General features: G+C 38.4%; 1 protein-coding gene across 1 annotated transcript; it reads right to left on the bottom strand.

Moving 5' to 3' along the window:
- Positions 1–4,192: 4,192 nt before the first annotated feature.
- On the bottom strand, positions 4,193–11,888 carry GAL (galanin and GMAP prepropeptide). Its single transcript, XM_054635310.2, has 6 exons — positions 11,723–11,888; positions 11,509–11,589; positions 10,819–10,873; positions 9,708–9,794; positions 6,597–6,674; positions 4,193–4,503 (listed from the first exon to the last, which is right to left on the bottom strand). Exons 2-6 carry the CDS (start codon positions 11,587–11,589, stop codon positions 4,451–4,453), a joined length of 354 nt encoding a protein of 117 aa, XP_054491285.1. The 5' UTR covers positions 11,723–11,888; the 3' UTR covers positions 4,193–4,450.
- Between the last annotated feature and the right edge of the window lie 14,833 nt (positions 11,889–26,721).

The raw sequence follows: 26,721 nt of genomic DNA, 5'->3' as shown, positions 1-26,721 counted from the left end.
ACTTTTGGGGAATAAGTTTTTTTATACTGCTTTTGCTCCTTTACAAGCCAGGAGATAAAATAATTCTCATCTTCAGTTCAGCTCTGGCTTTTCCACAGCTCAAGTCTGAGTGTGGCACATGCATTGACAAATGCCCAATGCTCAGAGGTAACAAAAACCTTAACAATTTGCTATTTGTACACCCAGCTCCTGAGTCTGGGTAGTAAAGGGATCAGTGAGGTGTAGTTTTCTATGGTTGGGTCACACTCAGTCCTCATACAATTAGGTATCAGAATTAGCATTTGCATTTATTTTAAAATAAGTAATAAACCACAAAATAGTGACAGAAGTACTGCACCATTAATGTACTCTGTGAATTGGTGAAAAATTGTTCTGCTAAAAACACTTGAGTCCCAACTTTCTTTTAACCCTTTTAAACTTAGAAAACTCCTGAGGTAATCTGCATTCTGGACAAACTGCAAAATACTTCTCTAACTTGCTTCCATTTTGTGTCACATACCCTGAAATAATTTTAAAATACTTTTGCCACTTTTTTGGGGAGTTATTAATGTGTTTCTTCACATGCTATCTCATATCATGTCTTCTCATCTCTTTGGAAATGCAAAAGAGCACTTGAGGATATGTCAGAATCCTTTGTGAATGGACTCACACCCAGCTTCTCTCTGACCTCAGGCAAAAGGAGCTGTGGTTTGAACCCTGGTAACATTAAACCTGGAAGCAGAATTCTGGCAACCCCAATATCAGGTCCCATCAAACATCCTCAGTACTCTGAGTCCTACCTAATTTTTCTATGCTAATGTTGCAGTCTGACCTTTACATGAGCAGACAGGTGGGAAAATACATGGATCTTGTCAGCTCCCTGATGGCTTCCTAATCTGAATAGACTCTTCTGTGCCAGCTGTGCCACCAGAAATTCCCCCTTTTATGATGAACTGATTTGCATTTAAATAAGTTTTAATGAGACTACCTGGCAGGTAGGTGAAACATTGTACAAAATTATAGGGTTTTTTTGTTACAGGTAGAGCTCATAATTCAGTATTTCTCCAGAATTTTTAGCCAAATGTAAGTGATTTCCATGTTTCTCTTGTAAACTGGCATCAAATGCTGTGCAGCTGAAGGAGTCATGTTTAATTAATCCCTGGATCAGGTTCTAAGGGTTGTTTTATAGCTCTGTGCTCTCATGTCCCTAATTTGGTCTGAAAAAATTAAACATTTGGACCTTGAAGGACTTTTCTTCCATGAATATAACTGTTTCAGAACCTATGGCTTCCACAAAGTCCTGTGCCACAATTTCATCAGGAGATGTATGGAAAAGCCTTCTGGGTTTTTCTGGGTGTGGAGTTCAAAAGTGTTACTTGATAATTTTATCATCATTTGCCATTTAATCATTATATCTTGGGTAACTAGAAAAGCACTTTTAGCACAACATTTAAGATTTTCATCTCCCACCTATTTGGTTTCTCTGAGTATGAAAATCATTGTAAAAATATTTGTCACTTTTCCCTGTGGTTTTTCTGGCCTGACAGTGATTTTTTTCTCTGCAGTGAAAAAGTTCTCCAGAACTGCTGTTGGTATCAAAATTGGGAATGGTGTATTTTCATTGTGATTCCTACTATTCCCATTGATTTTCTATCCACTGTTGAGGTTTAAAAGAACGTTTTTAGAGGGCTGTGTCCAATGAGTCTGAGTTATATTTCCAGACATAATTTGGAGCATCAGTATGCGTATGTAAAATTAGAGTTGGTTTTCTCTGCGTACATAATTTGCTTGCATCAGCATTTAATCTCATCTTCCATTTTATTGTCCAGTCATTCAGCATCATGCAAGCCTTCTGTTCATTGTCAGAGTTAAATTTGCATGAAGGGTAATTTCATATCACTGGCAAACATTACAAGAAATGTTTACTCTTTTGGGTTTTTTTATTTGGCTTTTGTCTCTAGTGTAAATATAAGTTTGAGCTAATCCTACACAACAATGGAATAGAAAATATGCAAAGAAGCAAGAAATGACACTATGAGATGGAAAAGGGGATTTTGTAATTCTTATTTTCTACTGAAATGTAGCATTCTTTTATTGTCCATTTGCCCCATTGAAACTTATTGCTTTCAAATTGTGTATTAAAGGACATTGGACATTTTTATCAGGTGTTCATCCAAGAGGTTCATTATGGAGATGTTTTTCCAAATATTTGCAGAAATTATGTTTGAGATGAAGTGATTTAAGACATACTTTAAATAAAATGAGTGTTAATAAAATAATAATGTTACTGAAATTGTGAAATTGATCCAGGAGAATTGACCCAGAACTCCTTACTGTGGTTTCCCCCCTCCATATTTGCAAAGATGAGAGGCATTACAAGGGTGAAAAAAACAAGGTGAAAATTTTACGTGTCTCTATTTCAGAATATTATCAATATGTGTTTGAATGCAGAAATTATTAAATGAAAGTATTTGGACTGCTTTTGGTAATTAGTTTATAATAATCTGGTTTCTATAATATATATATTATAATATATATAATATATATAATATATATAATATATATAATATATATAATATATATAATATATATAATATATATAATATATAACAGTGCAGCACAATGTCAAACCTTGTGAGCCTCCCTGTTTAGACAGTGCTGTAAATCTTCCTGATCCTATGAGTTTTCCACTGTTTCAAATAATCTCAAATGTCAGAATTTTGAATAACCATTCTAACAGTATGACTGCAACTCTAAGGAGCTGAAGGTATACTATTTGGATCAAAGAAATAATTGTTTCTAATTATATCCCATTATTTCTAATTTCTCATCCTTTTTTAAAAGGAAAGAAATTCAATGCTAAAATGAAGTTCCTTTTATTTGATCATAGATTCAGCTGCTTTGCCAGAGATGGATTCCTTCTGAGTTCTTCAAATAGATCCTTCTGAGTTCTTCAAATAGACTGATTTTAGCAATCAATGAGCCAAAGCCCATGGAAGTCAATGAAAAGAAAACCTCTTGATTTTAGTGAGGTTATTTCAAGGTTATGTGAGAAGTGTGGACATTACTAGTGGAAATGAGAGTTTGGACTTGCTGAGCTATACTAATGCACAGGGGTTAAATTTCACTCCGTTCTTTTTTCACATTTTGGGAAGCCCATAAATTTGCCAAATACTGTTGAACTAGCAGTGTGTATATTAGCAATGTATACTTCTTTCATTACTCTGAAAAAGCAAGAAGAAATCCAGTAAAAGATGGTGTGAAGGGTTTGCTCAGAAGCTGACTGGATCTGGTGTGAAGTGTATTTTGACACTTTGGAAAGTGGAAACATCAGACATGAGATCAGAGGCTGAGTGATTATCACAGGAGGAGCACAGCCTGAGTGACAGGGTGGCATGGCTGGCTGGGTACAAAGCACACACTGCTGCCTTGGCTTTTAGAATTCTGCTGTGCTAACAGTGAAAAACAGATTAGATAATAAAGGTCTGCAAAATTTCTGTCAGTCTGTGCACTCCAGTGCACGTCAGCATTTTGAAAGGATGATATTTCATTGCACTGTGCAGAGGCTGAAAGTCATCTGAGTATGAAAAACCTTTCTAAGGTTCTGTAACCTCTCAAACCTTTCCTCAGTCTTGATCTGACATTTATTGTGTGCAGGCCTAGCATCCTGGTCCAGCACATCAAAGCCGTTTTGCATGGATTAAACATGGGCCCAAGTGCTTTGCTGGACTCAGAATAAAGCATCTCATGAAGTATATTTTTAATCTTGCAGCAGCCAGGAGCTTTTCTTCATTAAGATTGCAGCCCCAGGTCTCAATAACATGGAATCCTACACATAGGATTTGTGTAAACCTGCACAGAACACTTAAATCTGCATTGCATCAAGGTATGCTCCAGCCAATGGGCCAGTGGAGTACAGGTGAAAAATACAAAATTTATTTTGAACAGGATTTTATGTCACATCTGTGAAAATAGGAGCATGGAGTAATGTTTCCTTGAAGCACAGATGTATAGACAGATCTGTGACTTAAAATGATCTGGCATGGCAGCACTCTGAAGTTGTTTTTCTGTTATTTAAAGTACCCAATATATAGTGTATATGTTTTATTCTGCTCTAATATTGCAGAGTAGAGATGCAGTGTAATCTTACAATTTACCCCAGACTTTCTGTGCATTGTGTGCTGGTATGTACATAATTTTAAAATGAAACAACTTCATTGCTCTTTATTTTTATTTTATCATTTACCTACAGAAAAATTTTACCAAAGCAAAATTATACACGATGACATTGCAGGAGAGGGATGGAAGGAAAAAAAAAGCAAAAAATAATCCAACAAACTAACCAGAGGGCAGAATGCTGTTTACCATTTATCAAATAAATGCAAACCATACTTCTTAACTTCAGGTCATTTTGGTTTTTTGTTTAGAATTCAGTCTAAATCGACACTACAACAAAATAAAAATGCATTCTTCAAGACTGGTTCATTTCCTCTGGTGTAGGTAGCTTGTCAAGTGCTCCCACCTCTGAAAAACAGGAAAAAAAAGGTAATTAACACGTATGTAAATATGCATATTTATCTTAACAATTAAGTAATGAAATCCAGTTTCAGTAATATAATTTTTTGCAATATTTTTCCCAATTTTAAAAGACAAATCTTTGAAGTAGTCGTATTTTAATTTATAAAATACTGGGGTTTTTTCCTTTTGAATGTCAATAATATCTTCCTGATACAATTTCAACATTTTAGAAACAGCAGTGACAGAACAACAATTATATTAATTTTATTATGTCAATTGATATTGCTGGATCCCAGCATCTCATGAGACTTCATATTATCTAATTACAGCTGCCATTCTACGTGTTGCTCTTTATGAGAAGTGCTTAAAGCTGGAGGGAATAATTTCCAAGAGAAAAAGATGAAGGCCCCTTTTAGTCATTAACAAGGTACTTCTTAGCAGTAAAAATACTGCCTTTTTCTTGCAGATTAAAATGTGTATCTAATCTGAATCACTATTGCCTGAATCTGAATCCCACGAGTGAGGCTTTTCCCCCTTCCCCCACCAAGGAACATCTCTAAACCAAAGTATTTAATGCAGTAAGGTTTCACTGAAGAAAATGTGTTGAAGGATTTCTATCATTAAAAAATATGGTATTCACCTGCTTGATTTACAGTTCTGGATTTGTGTAAGAGTTTGTACTAAGCCTTTCCAATAAATATTGTTAAGAGATAATATGTGACAACATTCTGTGTCTGTTCCAACCTGAGACTACAAGAACTATGTCTGCAAAACCCCGATCTGCAGATTCATTTTTTGTTTTTCATGAGGACATGGTAATAGCACCACCTTTTCTGAATAAAAACAACTGTTTGTCATTACCATCCTAAGAAGGGAGCCTTTTAAGCTCATTTGTTGCAGGGAAGAATTTGTATTTCTGTGAGTTGCTTTTTATTTTGTCTGATTTAGCAGCTTTTAGCCTATGCAGAAGGTGTGTGACTGAGGTTATTTTGCACCCTTTTTGCTGTGTCCAAATATTGATTTTACTTCCTAGGCTCACACAACAGAGTAAAGAAGAGTTTTGGGCTCTTTCTTCACAGTGGTACAACAAACAAACCACTACTTTGTCCACAGTAAATACATATGCTAATAATCTACTTTAAATATGTGCTTGAATTATTTCAGGCCCTTAGGACTAGCTATACAGAGGTTTTGTTTTCAAATGTAAATTCAATTCAATAAACACTGGGTTCACCTTTTCAGTAATGAGAATTATTTTCCTTGGGTGGATACAAGTAATTCAGAAAATAATGCATCTCAGATATGCAGAAAATGAACTGATCTGTTGAAAGTCTCTTTTAATAATGAAATTAAAATACAAATGTACATACAGTTCCACAGCATACACTTGACACAAAGTTGCTTATAATTTGTTGTATACAAAAGTAAGAACATGGAAGTTACTGATTTATTGAATTGTCTACTTTTTGAGACAGAAAAAATCCTCAAACATTTGCAGTAGAATAACCTTTTTCTACCTGTTGGTTTCTTAGCAACTATCTACAATGGTTTAATACATTTTATAGACAGTTTTAGAAGAGCTGAAGAGGTTTTTAAAAGCTGAATATTGTGTTTGTTTAGGTTTTTTTAAAGCAAAACCAATGAAAACTCAGAAGCAGATAAATTTCTTCACTGAATTCCATAGTAAAGTTACCATTCTTACAGAAGCAGCTGTAAGCTCAGCATTACAGCTCTCATCACAACCATGAGGCTGTACAGAGCTTTTCCTTCAGAGTGTTCTGAGCTGTTTGCCAACATTCAGCTTAATGTTGTTGCAATTTTGTCTTGCAACTTTATTGTAGAATACGTGCAAAAAGAGAGATGTGTTCCTTTTGGCACTAACAAGTGATGGGATGGTATCAGAACTCTGCTACAGCTGATCTCCACTGAGCTGCAATTTCTCAGGATCACCTGCACTCTGTGTGTGAGAGTGATGCCATGGGTGCTGTTGCAAGTCCTGCACACTCAAATCTGCAGCAGATGTGTACCTTAGGCATAGTCTTGCCTCCTCAGTAAATTTCCTACCAGAAACTGTGAAAGAATAAAAGGTACTCACTAACCTTTCAGATGCAAGTAGGTCAAAAATTCAATTACTGTGCGCACAATGTTTTCATCAGCCAGGGGTCTCCCAAGGCTCCCTGTGAAACAAGCTGGCTGTTACTCACACTTAACATGGTTCAAACACATCAGATGAGATACTGTGGTTAAGTTAATGAGTACTCTGGGGAGGGGGAAAAAACACCAAAACTATCTGAAATTCCTTTTTCCTTAAAATCCTTGATGGAAAACCTCCTTTCATGGAAGGGCAAAGCCCCTATAAGGCAGGTGGCTACAATTCTCAGAATGAAAATCACCCAGCTTTGTAGCAGCTGCATAGCAGCTGCTTTGACACCTTAGTGGTTGTGGTCTCTAGGCCTTATGAGATCTGTTGCAGAAGAGAATTATCCTCTGTCCCCAGCTCTCTCTCTTGTCTCCACCTGAGCCTGCAGGAATGGGTTAAATTTCAAATTTAGCAAACAAATTCATCAGCCTTACAGAACAGTTAAAAGTTCATTCATGTAGCCTGACAAATTACATAGCAGTGATTTGTGGCCCAAAACCTAGGCCTGGGTGTTTTTCTACAAGTCCAGAAAGCTGTTTTCACATAGGTACCTAATCCAATACACTTGTCTTAGAGCTTGTGAAAATAGCTTTTGGATGCTGTTTTAATGGCCTAATGGGTGCTTCTTATTGCACTTTTGAGAAGATGCACTTTCTGCATCTGTAAATGAGAGAAAAAAATATCAGCCAGGAGTTGGAGGAAGACACCTTGCTATTTTTAGGAGGATGGAGAACTGCTGTCTATTAAGAACAAATGTTAAGTAATTTCCCCAAGATGTTTAACTCTCTGCACACAGATGTGGGTACCAGAACCAACAAACAGTCCATTATTACATCACTGAAAACATTATCAGATGGGTCAGAAGGCAGACTGAGTTCTGCAGTACAAATTTAAAACATTGATGAGAGCTGAAAGGGACACAAAGGTTTCTGGTGAAAGGAGAATAAGCATTTAAGAATGCATTTAATGGACTTGCACCTAAAAATCTTGTCTTCCAGTCTTTGAACTCACACTGTTACTATTTGCATTAATAATACTCTTTTATTTGAATTTTTCCTTAGCTTTTATTCCCACCTAACCTGTTATGAATTTTTGTTATTATTATATTGGTCACATTTTTTCAAGACTTTTTTATCCATGTGAAATTTATTGGATAAATATTTTTCCTCCATGACTTGGAAATATTGTACTTACATATTGCTCTGCTATTTACCTTAACTCTGCATAGTGGATCACTTGCAGATTTCAGTAAACAAACCATTATGATCTTGTAACTTGAAGATTTGACTAATTATGCTCATAGATGGTTGTATTTTTGTTGTGGGCTTTTTTCCTGGACCTAATGTTCAGTCCCTAATACAGCTTACAAATTTTTCTAGGTTATATGGAGAGCTTATGAATTTTGCAGCATTCCTTCAAGGAGAGCACAGTCCTTTGCAGGAACTCTTTCACATTAATAAAATAATATGTGCATATATTGCCATTTAAAGGGTCTTTTACAAATAACCAGGAGAAAGCCTCCATTTTCAATTAAAATAATATACTGATTACCATATGCATTATATAGAGAGAGACATATTTAGATCTCCTTTGGGTAGGAACTCTATAATAAACTTCAGCTTCAAAGAAACATTTGGTGAGGGAAGAGAATGAAGTTCATAGCAGAGGCACCTGTGTAATTTTGAAGTCTCATCCTGACAAGTTTGGTTGGGTTTATCTGCAATTGCTGAGGTTTAACAGTACCCAGGAAGAGAGTTCCATAAACCCATAAGTTCATATTCCTGGAAGGGACCTGGGATATGCACAAATGGCAAAATGTTGCAATGTGATCTCTACTACTGGATTACAAATCCTTTACTTTTACATTGGTTTTGACTAGCCATATATTGTTTTAACCCTGGTATTTGAGGCAGCAGGATTGGATTCTTTCCCTTAAAAAACAACAACAAAAAAACCAACCTAAAGCACAGCACCAAAAAAATACTACACACAAACCCCAAAGCCCCACTGTGTAACTGTGCCAGAACTGAACAGACAGTCCTTCAGAGAGTGTTAACAATTAAGAAATGTATTAATGTTTCTCTTCTCTTTATGAAGTATGCATCTATGAGATTGTAATTAAGCACGTCCTTTATTTATGAACTTATTTAGTGTTAACTACATTTGTACTGGTCTAGGTGTTATTTAAAATAGGCTCCAAAACCTCTGTTTTGCCCCCGTTAGTGCAGTGATAAATGCACTCAGTAAGGACTGTGATCACTTTTATCAGCCTAAGGATGAGATTCATCCCAGCTCACTTGAGATGTTGGCAGCAGGTTTAGTTTCTTCTCAGGAGATAAAACAGGTTTTTCTAGAAATTTCTGCACCTTATCCTGAAATAGGCGTTCAAAATAAAGCCTAAAAATTGTCAGCTTCTCTTCATAAGGGAGTCCAGACATATATTTGCATTTTAGAGGCCCAGCTTTGGATGACAAATCCAGAACAAGGCTGCACCCTTTTCATTGCCATTTACTAAATTCTGACACATGCAACATCTGAGCATTTTGACTTCAGTTGTGACCAGGTTCTCAGTCTTTTAATGAAGATAAGCCATCTTGCTCAATCATAGGAAATACTGAGACTTAGTATTTTCTATAGCCTTCATTACTAAAAGACACCTTTATAGGCTCTCTCCTTTGCCAAAGACCAACTGAATCTGGAGTGGCTAGAGTGGCATTTGAAATACTTACTTTAACATATGAAAAGAGAAAAAAACCAAAGTTTTTTCAAAGCAATATGACCTATTACACATTTAGAGCAACAAAATTATGATACATTTTCCTAATCACTTAGATGTTGTAATCTATAACCATACAATGATTACATTGAGTGGCCAAATGTCATTTTTCTTCCTTTCATATGTTTATTAGGATTTCTGTTGAAATGCAGAAATAGTTTTGTGTCCAAGTAGTCAGTTCAATAGTAAATTATTCAATAAATTCAATAGTAATTTCAGTAGTAAATTCAATAGTAAATAAATTACTTAACATAAAAAACAAATCAAAAATGCTTGTTTCCAGACTTTCATTACCTGCTTTAATATCCTCTTCAGGCAGTGTTTCACGTTTACCAGTGAAACCATGCTTGTCATTAAAAGATCTGTGGTTATCTACTGCATCTGATAAATAAATTAAAAATCAGAGGAGTTAATTGACACAGTAAAAGCTTATCAATATGACCTGCTGCTTATCAAAGTGACCTCAGTAAAAGCTGATGAATATGACCTGCAACAAAGGATGATTCCTATTATCCAGTCTTAGATGTAAAATAGAACTCTTTGACAAGATCATTTCCCCACAGTATTTTTTCCAATTTGCTTAGATCTGCTTTGGGCAAATATACTTCCAGGCATTTACAGAACCAGTTAATATATTTAAGATGCATTAAACTTCTTTTCTTTTTTTTAATGTATCCTTATTGTTAGCTAAGAAGAATGAAAAATGTCAGAGTAAGTATGTGTAGTATTTGTGTGTTACTGAGACTGAAAATATAGAAGCACTGGTGATGAATTTTGCCACATTCACAAGAATTAAGGGTAAAAGGAGAAATATTTGAGACAGCTTAGCTCTGCATTACTTTTCTTACAACCTGAATTTGTTATCACCACCTGTAAACCAGTACTCCTGTATTTTGAACACCTTGTATATTGATTTTACACATAGTGAGCTGCTAATAGTCTTGAGTTTGCAAGTTACTGTTTTAATTTATTTTGCTTTAATTAAAAAAAAATAGTCTTATAAAGTCAAGTAGTGAAAGTTTGTAAAAAGATTTAGAGGTGAAATCTGAAATACATGGAGAGGTACACATTTTGTCATTCTACCCTTGACATCTATGATGCTGTAAGATTTTTTAACTCTTCTGGTGGTGACGTATTTGTCATATGAAAATTATAGTTCAGAAGCACCAAATGTGAGCAGATGTGTTTCTGGACATAAGGCCTTCCATCACACTTCTTTAGAAAAGAACAGCTGTCATCTAAGACAACTCAGTTCTATGGCAGGCATGTAACAAACATCTAAACAAGTGTTTTCCCAAATGAATTTGTTCAGTCTTGCAGGCTTAGACAAAACTGCTATATTCAGAGAAGTGAATAACACAATTTTTGCATTTTGAAATAATGAAAAAAGAAGTGCCTCACTTACGTGGCCCAAGTAGATAACCAGCACTATTCAAAGTCCAACCCCTTTTGTCTTTCGCCTTAAAGGAAAAACCACAAGTATGTTATTGCAGGACCTACACTCAAAAGGACATTCTCTTAGCAGAAAGAGTCTTCTGAAGGCTCAAAATCAAGAAAAAAATATTTTAAAAATAAAGCAAATCATATTGAAGTAAATATTCATGGTGAGCTCTTGCCCCTCCCTAAGTCTATAGTGTTGCTGTTGACATCCTTGTGGTTTGACTGTTTCACACCACATAAGTGATGACTGCAAATCACACTTCGGAGGCAGAAATTTCAACTTTATACTAGTAGTTTATATTGCCACCTGATAGCCACCTTAGCAAACAGCAATGCTTCTTTTTATTGCTTGGGTTTACATGACAGCCTCTTCATAAAAGAAGTCCATATGTACATCATCGTTTCAGAGGCAGGTGGGACACCCACTCCATTTTGGTGTAGCAACTAGACATTCTTAGTTATAGTATTTTTTTACAAGAGTGCTAGTATTCAAAATCTCGAAATTCTTAGCTAAGGGAAAAAAATAAGAGGCAAACTGTTAATAGCCCGAAATGGTTTTGGGTGCTGTATCCTTTACAAACCCTACATCTAAAAACAGTGTTCATCCGTGGGAGGTTCGCGGTGGTTCCTCTCTCGCTGAGACACGGATACTTACTGAGAAAACCAGCCCGAGTGTTTCCGAGAGGGTGGCACAAAGGATTAAAGACAGGAACAGGACTCCGGTGCACCTCTGCATCTGCAAGAAACCGCAGCGGGGTAAACGCGCTGCCCGTCCCGGGGCTGCGCGGGCTGGGCGGGAAGGGGGTGCGGGCGAAGCGGCTCCCAGGGCCGGGCAGCGCAGTTCCCGCTGGGAGAGGGGCCGGGGGTACCTTGAGCTGGGGGGTCTGTCCCTCGCAGAGCTGCCGTGGCGAGGCCGGAGCGGGGCTGGTCCCACGGCGGGCTCTCACTGCATGGCCGCGGCCCCGCCGCGCTCCCGCCGCGCTTTATGGGCAGCGGAGCGGCCGCGCCGGGAGCCGGGAGCCGAGAGCCGCCCACCGCCTCCCCCCGCCTCCCCCGGGCCCTTCCTCCGCCGCTCTAGGAAGGGCAGAAATTACCGCAATCCAATTAGAGACACTTGGGAGCACGACGCGGGGAGCCGGGAGCTGCAGCGAGGGCTGTCAGCCTGCCCTGTGCCCGCGGCCAAGGGGGACAGGGGAGTGCACATCGCTTATCAGAGAGCTAAGGGGGGACAGGGGAGTGCACATCGCTGCTCAGAGAGCCGAGGGGGACAGGGGAGTGCCGGAGAGCCAAGGGGGGACAGGGGAGTGCACATCGCTGCTCAGAGAGCCAAAGGGGGACAGGGGAGTGCACATCGCCTATCAGAGAGCCAAAGGGGGGACAGGGGAGTGCACATCGCCTATCAGAGAGCCGAGGGGGGACAGGGGAGTGCACATCGCTGCTCAGAGAGCCAAGGGGGGACAGGGGAGTGCACATCGCTGCTCAGAGAGCCAAAGGGGGACAGGGAGTGCACATCGCTGCTCAGAGAGCCAAAGGGGGACAGGGGAGTGCACATCGCTTATCAGAGAGCCAAAGGGGGACAGGGGAGTGCACATCGCTGCTCAGAGCCCCAAAGGGGGACAGGGGAGTGCACATCGCTGCTCAGAGAGCCGGGCACGGGAGGGTGCCTGAGAGAAGAAGGTGCCTGAGAGAGCCACTCTGCTCTGCCCTGCTCTGCTGCCGAGCGCTGCCGCTCCCGGGGCTCACCCCCGGCTCCCTGACATCCTTTGAGTGGTGCCGGTGTCCAGCACCGGGAGAGGAGCGCTGGAGTCTGTCCCTCCTGCCGCTCTGTGGCTGGGACGGCATTTCTTTCGGGGTTAAATGTAAAAGCCAGGGATTCAGCTCTCTCCAGCGACTAGACCTGCTCCAGTCCGTGCATTTACAAGCAGTGGAGGTTCACCAGTTCGCTCATCTTAGTTGTGGTTGCAGCTGGCATCGGGATGTGCAAAACTGAATTACAAAGCAGAGATTCCTGTATTGGTTCCATTTTTCCCCCCTGCCAAATTGTACTTTCTCTACAATAAATTAGTTTATTCACTGCAAGTCCCTCAAATTCATTTCTCTTTCAATGAGAAAACATCACACTCAGACGTTGCACAGAACAAATTCTACTTAAAGCTCCTTTTCCAGAAACTGCCAAAGAGCCCCTGCAAACTTTTGAACAACACACTTATCATTCACTAGTTTAAACTTTTTTTTACTTTAACGCAGCATAATGTTTACCACCCAAGCTAGAAGCAGCAGCTGTGTCTTTTATTTCCATTTCCTGCCCTCTTTTGTTGGATGCAGTATGGTTGTAATAGTCTAGCCTTGTCTTTGGGTCTCTGAGCAAAAACTGCTGGGATGAAGTTTATTTTATGCAATTCTTAAATGCTGATGTACATACATGGGAAGCTCAGCTTTGCAGATTTTATTTGGTACTTTTTATCATTTGCTGAAGGTGTTCTCTCAGCTATTGCATGATCCTCACAATTCAAATTAGATAGATATGGGGGGAAAAGCAATATAATTTCTGCAAAGTGATGCTGTCCTTTACCTTATCAAAAGTGCATTTTTGACTGAAATCCCTTAGCTTTCAGATGTTAACTTCCACTAAGTAATTTTTGGAACATGAAGCTTCTTTGTGCACAAAATGTTTTCTTTTTGTTACGTTATTTGAAAAAAACCCACAGAAGTTATATCAAGAGATGTCCAATTTTGCATTCAATAAATGTTACAAAAATATGTTAATTCTGTGAGCTTTGACTAATTTTATTTTTGATGTTCCTGTAAAAGGTATTTGAAATGTTTTTGAACCTGCAGTTTTTATTCTGATTTTTCATCCACAGTACTTGCACTTTCCTGTCAAATTTGAGTGAAATGATCTCTTCATCTCCACTAGAGTCAGATGCAAAAAAAAGCCTTCTTGTATACTGAAAAGCTTAATCCATCACTTGCCCATCTTACTTTTTTGTCTAAATCTATCTTTATGTTAGCATCAATTAAATAATTTTATCAGTCATTCCTACAATTGATGTTCTCATTCCCACAATTTTCTTTCTCAAGAATGCCATTAGTCTTTTTTTATTCCACAGAAATTTTAACTCTCACTGCTCAGAGAAAAAAAAGATGAGCATTAGTCTGAAGCCTGCCTTTCCTAGCTTAGCTTGACTGATGGCCATCTCAGTGACTGCACAGCTTGTTTCCATTGAGGAGACCCTTCAGTGAACCAATTCCTCCAGTGATTTATTTATTGGCTGCCTAATTGTAAAGGCTAAATGCAATTTGCAGTAGCTGTTGGGTTATGCCTAATCCTCACCAGAGGTCCATCATCAGATAAACTCACAATGAAGCTCATCTAAATTCACTCAAGTCAATGGAACAATAAGTATTGATAACAAAACTGTCTCTGGTGTCTCTGAAGTGATACATGACAGACAGGATTGGCTGTCTCACACAGCAAGATGTATATGTAATTTCATAGATGTGATTGTGACTGCATTTCAAAAATAATCCAAAGGAAAACAGGGAAGAATAATGTATGCAGCCAGGGCAAAAAGCTTTGTATTTTTAAGGAAATTATAATACGGATTAAATAAATGACAGCATTGAAACATTGGATTTGGGAAATAAAATTATTGCATTTTTGTCACGGGAGATTTAATTTTGAGAACAAACAGTAAATCCTAAGGATTCTACCATGTCTTTAATGATAAAAATGTCTCTTTTATACCATTGATGAGGTAGGATGGACCATTTAAATTTTAATTAGCAAAAACATAAGCCACCCAGAATTGGCTATCTTGTATAGTAGGAAAAACATTGAATAAAAGTGGATTTTGCATTATATTTTCAAAGGGTCTGGAGTCTGACTCCCTTCACAGTTGAGATTACTGAGAGATAATGAATGAAGCAGGAAAAAGCATGTCTGCTATTTCTGTGTTGAAGTTGTCTAATAGAGTTGTTTTCACCAACTCACCAGTGAATATTAAAATCAAATATTAGAAACCACTGCAGTCACAGTGATGTCCATCTGCACAAAAAATGAGTGAGTTTTTTTCCTACTTCTCAGGCAACATCAAGTGTAAATATATTGTTTAAGACCTTTCACGGGCATGTACACAAAACCTCTAATATTATATGAGCAGTTGTAATGAATTCTAAGCTTGGGAGATAAATTACCAGAAAAAAATGTCTCCCATATATGAGTAATTCAGTGAAACAATGACATTACAGAAAGTAAATGCTTTATTGGAGGAGTGACATCATCCAGCTAACTAGGAATGATTGGTTGCAGAAGTTTCAAGATGCCTAATTTGAATCCTATTCAATATTTACCAGGTGATCACTAAAATGCAGTGACACCAGTAGCTTACATTGCTGTCTTTTCTGCATTGGAAACAATTTCAAATTTTTGAGATCAGTGTTTCCACCCTGAATAGAGAGATTTATTATAACTTAGCAGAGTCTTCTGAAGGCTCAAGATCAAGAAAAAATATTTTAAAAATTAAGCCAAATCATATTAAATACTCATGGTGAGCTCTTGCCTCCTCCCTGTCTAAGGATGGGTCAGAGGCACTGCCTCTCTCAGAAGCAAGCACAGCTTTAAATATCTCAGCTCTGTAAAGGCTGAGCTTGGCACTCAGCTCCTGCTAGAATTAGGGCTCAGCTTCTCTGACTCTCCTGAGTCCAAGTGGGAACCCCTGGCTCAAAGGGCTGATTCAAGATTTATAGCTGCAGAGGCTCCTTTACCAAACTCTGAATTCTGATGCTTGCCTGAAGGAGGCTGGTTCTTGGCTTAGTTTTCCTTTTAATTCCTCTCTCACTGATGACTTCCTCCTCCTTTCATCAGCTTCAGGGGGAAGCTCACACCTACCAAACACGAGGGAATTTCTGCTCCTGCAGGACCTCAAGAGGAATTCCTGCCTACCCAATCCCTATAGGGCTGCATGCTGTTTAACATACCCCTCAATGGTCTGGATGATGGGACTGAAAATCTCAAAACCTTCACCAAATCTGGGGGTGGCACCAAACTGGCTGGTGCATTTAACATGTCAGAAGGGTTACAAGGAGACCCTGTACATTCTCTTACAGGGAGACCTGGCCAGGCTGGAAGAGTGGGATAGAAAGAACAGTATGAAGTTTAACAAAGATAAGTGCAAGGCTGTGCCTCTGGGATGGCATAACCAAAGTTCCCAGGACAGGCTAGAATCCATCTGTCTGAGGAGAAACCTTGCTGAAAGGGACCTGGAAACCCTGGTGGACAAGATAACATGAGCCCAGAGTGGGCTGCTGCTGCAAGGAAGGCAGATTGGATCCTGGGCTGCATCCATGGAGCATAACTGGCAGAGACAGAGCTGTGATCATCCCAGTCTAGTCAGCACTTGTCGGGCCACACCTGCAGCACTGTGCCCAGTCCTGGTATGCACCATTCAAAAAAGACATACAGACATTGGAGAGGGCTCAAAGGAGGACCACAAAGGTGATCAAAGAGCTGGAGAACTGTTCTGTGGACTTAGCTCTTCTCACCCTGGAGAAGAGGAGGCTCAAGAGAATCTCATCATCGTTTTCCAGCTCCCAAAAGGCAGCCACAAAAAGCATGAATGCTCTCTCTTCACAAGGACACACACACAGAGGACAACAAGCAAAGGGCACAAGCTGTACTCAGAGAGGTTTCATTTTGATATAAGAGAGGAATTTTTTACAGTGAAAACAATCAATGTCCCAGGGCCTTAGTGGAGTCCCCATCATGGAGGTTTTAAAGTCAAGTGGTCCGAGTGCTAAACAAGGGATGATGTTTTGAGGTTCATTCCAACCTGAGCTAAATGACAATAAGTGCTTTACCAAATTATGTGTACTAAAATGAGAAGCCACAGGAAAGCAGGTCAGTGCTTTCATGGCTCTTATTTTTTAGCAGAATACCATGCCAGCTGCTTCATTAGCAAGTATGTTGCAACCTTATAATACAAAAAGCCTCACAAGTAGGCATTTCAGACATGAAATGTGTTCACAGTAATTAAAAAAGGAGCTACAGAATGATATTTACATAAAATATTTTCCAAAAGTATTTTTATATTAAGTTAATTGAAGTGTAAAAAAAAAGCCTGGCAGTACGTTATAAGATATTCAGCTACAAAATACACTTTTGTATCTTGTTTGTTACTGTTTTTTATTTGGTTAAAGCACAAAATAGACTTGGCAGGATGATAGTACACAGCCTTCATTATCGTTCTGTAAGTGCACCCAGTAAGTCTTTTTCTGCTATGCTAAAAAATAACCCATTCCATCTTATAAGCTCACTGTGTAATTTGAAAACAGGTTAGAGAAAATGGGGTGGAATACCTTTCTTGTTGTCCTTGACATCCCTATTCCCAATTCCAAGTGGATCTGAGAGTTCCTCATCACATCTTTGCATACTCTGACAACGTTTTTATATTCCTTGCAAACAGTCCGTCCCTTTTTCAGCATTTTGTAAACTTTCTTCTTCCTTTTGGGTTTTACCAGAAGCTCTTTGCTCATCCACGCAGGTCTCTTGCTTTGCTTTGTGTGATTTCTTATTCACAGGGATGCTCCAGTCTTGAGGTTGGAGGAAGTGATGCTTGAGTGTTAACCAGCTCTCTTGGACATCCTTACCTTCTAAATTCCTACCCCATGGGATTCCTCCAGGTAAATCCTTGAGGAGGCCAAAGGTATCTCTCCTGAAGTCAAGGGTTGTGATCCTATTCATTGCCTGGCTTCCTCCATGCTGGATCCTGTAAGTCCATGGCACTGTGGCCAAGGCTGACCCCAACATTGACATGGTTAATGGCTGGACTTGAACCTTGAGGTCATTTCCAACCTTAGTGATTCTATGATTTCATGATTCTGTGATTCCCCAGCCAGTCCTTCCTTGTTTGTCAGTACAAGGTCTAGCAGCACACCTCTCCTCAATGGCTCCTCCACCACCTGTGTCAAAACCTTTCCATCAGTGCTCTGCAGGGCCTCCTGGGCTCCTGCCTGCCCACAAGTTGTTTCTCCAGCAGAGATCAGAGTGGCTGAAGTTCCCCATGAGCACCAGAGCCTGTGACTGTGAGGCTCCTTCCAGCTGACTGGAGAATTCCTCATTGACTTTCCCTTCCTGACAGGGTGGCCTGTAACAAACACCCACTCAAGTGTCACCCATGTTGTCCCTTTCGTGTTGCCTTCTTACCTGCCAGCTCTTGTCTGGTTCCTCACCCAGCCCGAGGCAGAGCTCGATACATCCCAGCTGCTCTCTCACATAAAGAGCAGTTCCAGCACCTCACATTGCTGGCCTGTCTTTCCTAAAAAGATGCAGCCATCCAGGACAGCATTCCAGTCATGTGAGCTATCCCACCATGTCTCTGTAACTGCAGAGAATGTGCACACAGATCTCTGATTCTGCCTGGTTTTTCCCTGTGCTGTGTGTTGGTGTACAGGCATTTCAGAGAGGTAGTTGATACTGTGGCCAAAACACTCCAATAAAAACCACTTTGGAGACTTCTCAGTACACACAAGAAAAGAAAATAAGCTAAAAAAAAGTAACAAGCCCCCACTCAAAGGCCTGGTTTGCAAGACAAACTAAGGAATTTATTTTATTCTACCTATCCTCTCAAAAGACAAAGCACAGGATATCCTAGATGTGGATGGACCTAACACAATATTTGATCAAGGAGAGGCTTCATCTGGCTGCTTGCAGAGCTACTTGGCCTGTATGCTCTGAGTTTTGCATATTTATAAAGTGGAAAGTTTCTGAGTTATTGGAGCAATGTTAGAGCTTTATCCTAGTGAATCAGCACTGCTGTGATATATAAGCATCTTGATTCTAGGCCATTTTCAAAACTATCTATTGCTGCTAGTAGCCACACATGAATTTGCAGGCTTCAAATTGAGTGTTTCCTCCCACTTCCATCCAAGGAAAAGATATGTTTACTATATACAATCTTTTCCAATATTATTTCAAAGGACTTGAACTTCCAGAAGAAGATGACTAATTTGTTTTCAGTGAAAGTTGGAGATTTCTATTAACTACTAGAAAATAGTTGCAAGCTCTTCAAGAAAAAAAAAACAAACCAAAAGCAATCCTTTGGGTTGCCATCTTTGGAAGTACCACACAAGTTTATTATGTATTACCAAGTAAATCCAGATAAAGCCTGCATTTTATTCTTTCTATTGTCCCCATCCACACCCATTTAATTCTTTAATGTCTTTTTTTTATGGATAAAAAGCAATAAATGTGAAACACTTACCAGAGGAACACGTTACCTTATTTCTGGTTCTTGTCTTCATTCTGTGTTTCCTAAGAGTTACTTGAGGATATTTTGTTTCTACATGAGGGAAAGAAATATTTATTTTATTTTTCAAGGACAGAAAATCATTACTTGGTTGAATCATTACTTTAGCAGGATTGTGAAGTTTAGAAGTACTGTTCTATGGGTGTATTGTAAATCAACTTTCACTTCTTTATTAACAGTGTAAGACAGACATCAGAAGGTTTTGGGATTGTTTTTACAGAGTTTGACCCAGCAGTTAATTTTTAATTTCTTTTACTTATACATGTAAACATGTATAAGGCAAAAATATTGAATTTACTACTTACCAAGTCACCCCCACTGGAATACTTTTGTATGTTGCAACTCAGAGCAAAATTATTACCATCTTAGTCAATGATATTATATTAATTTGCAAAAAAAACCCTAAAATAAGAATGCTTCATACCTCTTTTGGGACTACTATTTCAACCTATTTATAGGTTCATGAAGACATTATTGCAGTTCAGGTGTAGAAGTGCCTAAATTAGGGATCAGTGAGGTCTCAAGAAAGGGATTCTGAGTATTTGTTAGCAATTTCTTTCTCTGCTGAGCACATGAGCAGCTAAGAACTTGTATTGAGAGTCTTAGTTAGATTCTAAAGATTGATGATGTAAATGCCTCTTTTTTTTTAAAAAAAAAATAATCACCCTTGCCTATATTACCTAGAAGCCTTTATACAGATTAAAGGTTTGTTCTTCAGAATTTCAGCCACTAATGCCTGACTTTATAAGTTAATCTCCACTGAAAGATTATACTTCTTCCCTTTTTACAAATAGTAGAAATAGTTAATTATTCACCTCAAAATTGAATTCTCTAAATGTACAAATGCTGAGGTAAAAAAAGAGTAGTTTTTCTTTAAATTACTTCTTTGTGTTTATTTTTTCTTTATCTCTTTCCTTCTTTCAGCACAGCAGTTCAATTATTACTGAAAATTTACAGGCCTAATTTTCCCTATATAACTGAATAAAGCAAATTAAATAAAACAGAAAAAAAATCAGAAATATGCCTGTCAGGCAGGTACCTTACTAGTTTTCTTGAATAATTTAATAATATTTACCTAATAAGCTTTGTAGACACTGAAAAAACAAGAAGTATTATGAACTGTGAAAATAGTTTACCTGTTCTTCATTAGAAATCTACAGAAATTTCATAAAGGTTTCTATAATGAACATTTGTACCTATGTAGACTTTCCCAGCATGATAAAACCAGGAATAATTATGCTTATTCTTTTTGCAGTTGGTTTTTCTTTGTGTCCTGGGTATCATTAATGTATCATTGCAAAAAGAATTCATATCAGTAGCTGCAGAGTCTGGCATGACCCACATGTTAACAAATAAATGAAGATGGGTGGTCTAAAGCTTTGTCTCCACTATTGGGCAAGATATGCACACATGCATAAAAAACAGGATTTTGCTTTTCCCTCTGTCTTTGGCTAACCAAAATGACTTTTTCTAGTCTTTGGGAGTTAGTAAATACGCACTCTGGTGAAAGTTATAAAGAAATGTTTCATAATCAAAGCCCTAATATTGAACAACTACACATTTTGACAGACAACTCAGGTGCAAGATGATATTCTGTGGCAAGAGGAGTGTTTTGCCAATAGAAGGTTTTAAAATACTGAGAATTTTAAAGGTTTTATCTGGTATTTTGAATTAGGAACAACAGGTAGTTGAAGAAAGGTGGATTTGGGCTGGGTAAGAAGGGATAAAGTTGTCTTTTTACTTGCGAGTGTCTCTTTAGGCTACAGAAAAAGACATTTAAACAGGAGTAAAATTCATTTTGCCCACCTACCTTTAGTCATCTGTGCTGAGCTGGTCAGGTCCCCTAAAGAGACTGCTTCAACACTGGAACTTAGAGTGCAAATCCATCTCGAGATAACTGTGTGCTTCAGGATGAGATGTATCCTTTTCTGAACTCCACTGCCTTGTTGTCTTTCAAATATGCCACCTTGAATAGCAATTTCTTATGCAAATACCCTGCAGGGTGGACATGGAAATTATTTACTTAGCCAGTGATGAAAACAACATGCCAACTCTAGTTACTTTATGGAAAATGAGAATACCATGCTTGTTTGTAAGGGGAAGACTTTCGTGCTCCACTGACTTTACCTTTGTAGGTGCACTGGTTTGGGCTGGGATAGATTTAATTTTCTTCACAGCAGGTCATATGTTTTAAAGCACACCAGCGTTTCAGCTGTTGCTGAACAGCCTGGACAGCACCAAGGCTTTCTCTGCTTCCCTGGGAGTGTACAAGAAGCCCAGCTGGGACCAGTCCCTCCAATATATTTTCAATATATATCAATATTTTTAGTATATGATTGGTGTGGCAGCCTGTCTACTCTGGGTTCCTCACTGACTTTGTCAGAAAATTTGTTTATGTCATGTAGATGTAGTTCCTTTCAAAACTTTGTGTTGGTAACTGCTATTCTGGGCCCTTGTCAGCAGGATCAGTACAGCAGTCAGCTGTGACAGGAGGTACATTCTGCATGTTTTGTGAGCAGGCATTTATCCTCACACATGAATTCAACACTGAGCTGAAATTGGGCTTCAGCTGAATGTGGAGAAATAAGATGAAGTCATAAATTTGAAAAGAATGTTGTCACAATTTAGCTATAATATTTCAAGTTTTTGTGTTAACATTAAATCGTTATCTAGAGTCCCACAGGCAAACAGCTGGTAAAGAGTTGCTGCTTGTATTTAAGAGCTAAACTTGAAGCATCAGTGGCTGCAAGATTTCTCTGTGTGCTGTGGGGAAACAAAGCAAGTGCTTTCTCTGCCTTATTTAGCAGCAGACATTTTCTGAGTGATTGGAAAACTTCCCTTCACCTTCCCACGGGGGAAAATGAGACACCCCCTCTTCCTTTGCTCCTCTCACATAAACCAAGATGCCTCAGCTTTGAATTAGGTCATTCCAGATTTCCACTGGGAAAAATAAATGCTTTGAGAGGAAGAACAGAATGGAGGAAGGATCACTGTCCCATCTGTTAAATGGCACAGTGTCTTTGATTAGACACCAATCAAAAGGACATGTTTTCCCTATCTTAATTCTTTACCATGCAAGGGAACTGAAAATGCAAAAATAAGCTATACCTTTGCCAAGTGATTCTGAAGAATATCACTTCTGATTAATCCTTTTTCTGTTACAGACTTCAACATGAACAAAACTGGTTTGTTAATAAAATAAACCCCCTAACCATTAAGTTGAAAAATTCATTTTATTTTTTCCATTCATAAATGTGGTTCCAAATTTCAAGCTGTGCTAGTTAAAATGTGCTTTTCCTTTTTCACTTGTAACCCAGGTAAGAAAAAGTCAGTTAATGAAAAAAAATGCTGAAAGATTGTGCATAAAAGAGCACAACACATATTAGAGCTAGTTTCTTCTATTGCAAAGGTCCTATAGATACTGTGTGCATAATACTTTTTAAATGTATTTACCATCATTTTTGAAGACTAAGAAAAAACTTACCCTTTGAAATGGCAGTTCTGGTTTTTTCTCACATGAACCACAGATATTAGAAATAGCTAGATAATTGTCTCTTCTATGATTTCTGTCACCACAGAGATCTTCCTCTTGGTTTCTTTAAAGAGCGTCACATTTTTCTGTCAGTTTTCACTGTGTGGCCTACAGTTAGAAAATGACATTCATGGTTTATATAAATGAAATTTACTCATTCTGTATATATTTATGGTTAGCTTGCTTATTTTATTAGCATTTTATTCCTGCATTAACTCCTATTTGAAAAATATATGTGATATTTAGGGAAATTTTAATGCTTTGAAAGACATTTCCATATTTAGAGGGTCTAGAATATTTTTTATTAGACTTTTGTAAACTAAGACCTTTAAAATGCAATTGGTGTCAACCATGAAGCCTTGTGAGTCATTCTAGGCTATTAAGAAGCAGATTAATCTTTTCTCAAGACAGCATTTTTAAAACAAAGTACTAATTCATAGAATATTCAGAAAATACTAAATAGCAAAATAGCCCTCTCATTTGCAAAATAATCCCACTGTAAGCAATGTGAATTACATTTGTTGTTCTGCACTTCCATGCATCCTGATCACTGTTTTCTGGACACTGCCTTATTGCTCAGTCTGATTCATTGGATACTCTCCATATTGAGTTTTCCTCCTTTGCCTTTTTGTTTCCCTTCTGTTTGTTCTGAAGTTCTCCCTCACCACTCTGCAACCCCACCCTGGCAATGAAACTGCTCTCAAAGCTTCAGGCCTTGGCTGAAGACTGTATTAACACTCCTTGGGGTGCAGAACTCTTGTCCCAGTCATACATCAATCAGTTCTTTTTAAATAAGCCTTACCTTTACAGCAAATGCAGTATGGGGAGGTGTTAACCTCCAAACTTCCTTATTAAGCCATGTTTGAATAGATTAAAAAGAAAAATTCCTAAATTTAAGGTTCTAACTCTGTATTAGGATACCTTAATTTATTATTTGATTACTTGTAAATTCTAATTAGCTCCTTTGCATCCACTTGCATGAAATATGATGTTTTTGTAAATTTGTGATGCATATTCTTTGCAGCTCCACATTTAGTTGAGATGGGACTAAAAAAGTCCAAACTATATCCAACCTTATTTAGGAAGCATCTCTAAGTAGCTTTACCTTATAACACTCATCAAGAATTCATAATTCATGCAATTTAAAACTGCAACAGTCAGATTTAAGAAAAAAACATAAGATTACTGTTCCTCCCCTAAATTTTACTTTGGAATGACATCCATCATAACAATCTCCCATTCATCCTCACTTTCCCCTCCTTAGGAGATTTTTAAGACAAATAAGTCTTTAGTTATTAGCATATATAGGGTCAAGAAAATGAATATGCATTTTCCTGTTTCAGTTACTGTTGGGATCATTCCTGTGGCTTAGTTCCCATTTGCTGCATTGTTTTCAACAGAGCATGACCACAACGCCTCAGTGCCACTCCATCCCCTGTTCCACATCTCCCTTGTCATGGTACACAAAGCTCCCTCTATGTTTCTGCTCCTAAGGTGTGCAGACAGTTTGTCCCTGGTGAACCACAGCCAACATAAAAATGCCCTCTTACTGAACTTTGTTTTTTACCCACAGCTACCCAGGGAAGTAGTAGAAACACGTCTCCTGGAAACATTCAAAAAATATGCGAAGGTGGCACTTGGGGACCTGCTTTAGTGGTGCTGAGTGAACAGCTGGAGCTGATCATCATAGGGGTCTTTTCCAACCCTAAAAATACTGTTAATAAATTGCATTCACTGGTGTTGCTTTTCCAACCATGACATTCACTGTGATGCAGTGCATGAATAAAAGCACATAATTTCATGTACATCTTTGTTAGGCTACCAACAAAGATGTTGGTAGGGGTCATAGGGGTCTTTTCCAACCCTAAAAATACTGTTAATAAATTGCATTCACTGGTGTTGCTTTTCCAACCATGACATTCACTGTGATGCAGTGCATGAATAAAAGCACATAATTTCATGTACATCTTTGTTAGGCTACCAACAACCACATCTGAGTGAAAACAGGAAAATGGGGATGAGCTATAATTACCCAGACTGGCCTTTGAACACAACACAGAAATCTGTGGTGCATCCATGCAATGAGTATTATGAGATGTTGATGAGTGCAGGCACAGAGAACAGCTCATTTGGGAAGCCAGCCACAGGAGCTCCTCCTCTCCCAGTGTGTGCCCAGTGCTGAGCACAGCCCCAGCAGGCAGTCAAGCTGCAGCTTTTTGCCTTGCAGTGGGTGTCAGGTATGAAGCTCTCCAGGTACTTGACTGCAGATGTTGTGCAGCTTATATGGTCTTGACTTCCCTGCAAGCTGTATGGCAGCCTTTCCCTTAAAACTGCCCTTACCCTACACCTTTCATTTTTTTGCTGGATATATTTCCCTTTCTCTAATTTTTCATTTATTCTTTTGCTTGGGGGCTTTTCTATTACCTATATATGTTTTCAAACTTTGTCTGTCTATGTTCTGTCACAGGCATATTCCTGTCATAGAGGTTCATCTTTACTCTGTATTGAATAAGGAAGGATTTAGATTCAGATCCCCTTCAGATTCCCTTCTAAATCTTAGGAAATTAAAATGTTGGTACACATTGAGAAATGCCTTTTTAAATAATATCTTGGGATGTAAAAGTCAACAAACCTTGGCACCAGTACTGAACCCTCTTTCATTTCTACCTGATTTCCTGCACTTTGTAACCCAAAATGGGCTGACATTGATGCAAAAGGAGACAGTGGGTCCCAAGAAGCTCCTTCACACCACTGTAGAATGAGCCTGTAACTCACAGAATGGTTTGGAAAGGACCTTTAATGAGCACCTTGCTCCAACCCCCCTAGTGTGAGCATGGACACCTTCCAATAGATCAGATGGAGCTCAAAGCCCCCTCCAGCCTGACACTTGCACATCTCAGTGCAACCTCTTCCACACAGCACAAGCCCAAGATTTTTTAGTTCCTCTAGCAGTCCTGCTTCTGCAGGACCTGTGGATGAACAGAATGACAGCAGCACAAAAGCCAGCAACTGATAAGGACTCTCTTTAAGACCTCTCTACATTAATTTTTGAACAGTGAATATCTTGTCCAAATCAAGATTTGAGACAGGAGGATTAAAAGAAAGATTGCAAATAGTTATTGTAAAACATGGGGAATATGATACTTGATCCAAGTTCAAATGTTTACAGACATAAAATATAGGAGAGGTACGTTCTATCTGTTGAATCTGTTATTTTTTGAATTAAGAAATATAAATTTGCGAGATATTCTAAAGTTTTAGGAAAAACTACAAAGAAAAAAAAATCTTATTTTGAATTCTTGCTTCCACAACATCATGATTTTCATTTCTGCAATAGTTTTGTGAGCTAGTGGGGTGGTGCCAATGCAGTCAGCTCATAATGCAGCTCTGTTTTATTTGCTACAGCAATTTTGAGAACATAATTGCATAATGACTCTTTGCATTTTCCTGCTGAAATTATGCATCCTCCACCCTCTGAAGACTGTATTCTGATATGCAAATTTTTACCTATGTCACAGATAACAAATGTATCTTCATATGATATGAAAAGGAGAAAATAAGCTTCTTGTGCTGCTTGGAGTCTGGATTGGGGCTTTTCTGTCCAAGATATCTTTAGCCTTATTTTTCCTGTACACTTCTAAAAGATTTTTTTTGCATTGCTACCACCTAATGGTCATAATGTCTTGTCTTAACTCTAATGGTAGTAATTTTGTCTCACTCATGTCCAGCTTTCAGACAGAAATCACACAATAGCTTTTGTCTTTTTATAAAAAGTAGAATAGTAGTAAAATACTAAAATGACTGCCAGACTTTCATCACCTATTTTTTCTGTTTGCATGGAAAAGTCTTTTTCCTCAGTGTTCCTGAAATTCTAATGACAAAGAGGGTTATGATTAATTTGCAGATAGAATAACCCTTTTCTAAATGCATACTGCTCAATAAATGAACAAGCTGCTTACAGTAATTAAAGTAATGTCATGCTGTGCTCAAATTGCTTGTGCTAATAAAGCTAATTGGCAACAGCAAGCAT

This window comes from Agelaius phoeniceus, chromosome 6 (assembly GCF_051311805.1).
Source record: "Agelaius phoeniceus isolate bAgePho1 chromosome 6, bAgePho1.hap1, whole genome shotgun sequence".
NCBI classification, from domain to species: Eukaryota; Metazoa; Chordata; class Aves; order Passeriformes; family Icteridae; genus Agelaius; species Agelaius phoeniceus.
The sequence above is the reverse complement of the archived record's forward strand: the minus strand, read 5'-3'. Positions and strand labels throughout refer to the sequence as shown.

Coding starts and splice junctions, on each gene's coding strand:
- GAL (XM_054635310.2), bottom strand. CDS start 11,589: ATGCAGAGGTGCACCGGAGTCCTGTTCCTGTCTTTAATCCTTTGTGCC. Junction 9,795..10,818: donor TGGTTATCTACTTGGGCCAC/GTAAGTGAGGCA, acceptor TTTATTTATCAG/ATGCAGTAGATAACCACAGA. Junction 4,504..6,596: donor GACCTACTTGCATCTGAAAG/GTTAGTGAGTAC, acceptor CCTGTTTTTCAG/AGGTGGGAGCACTTGACAAG.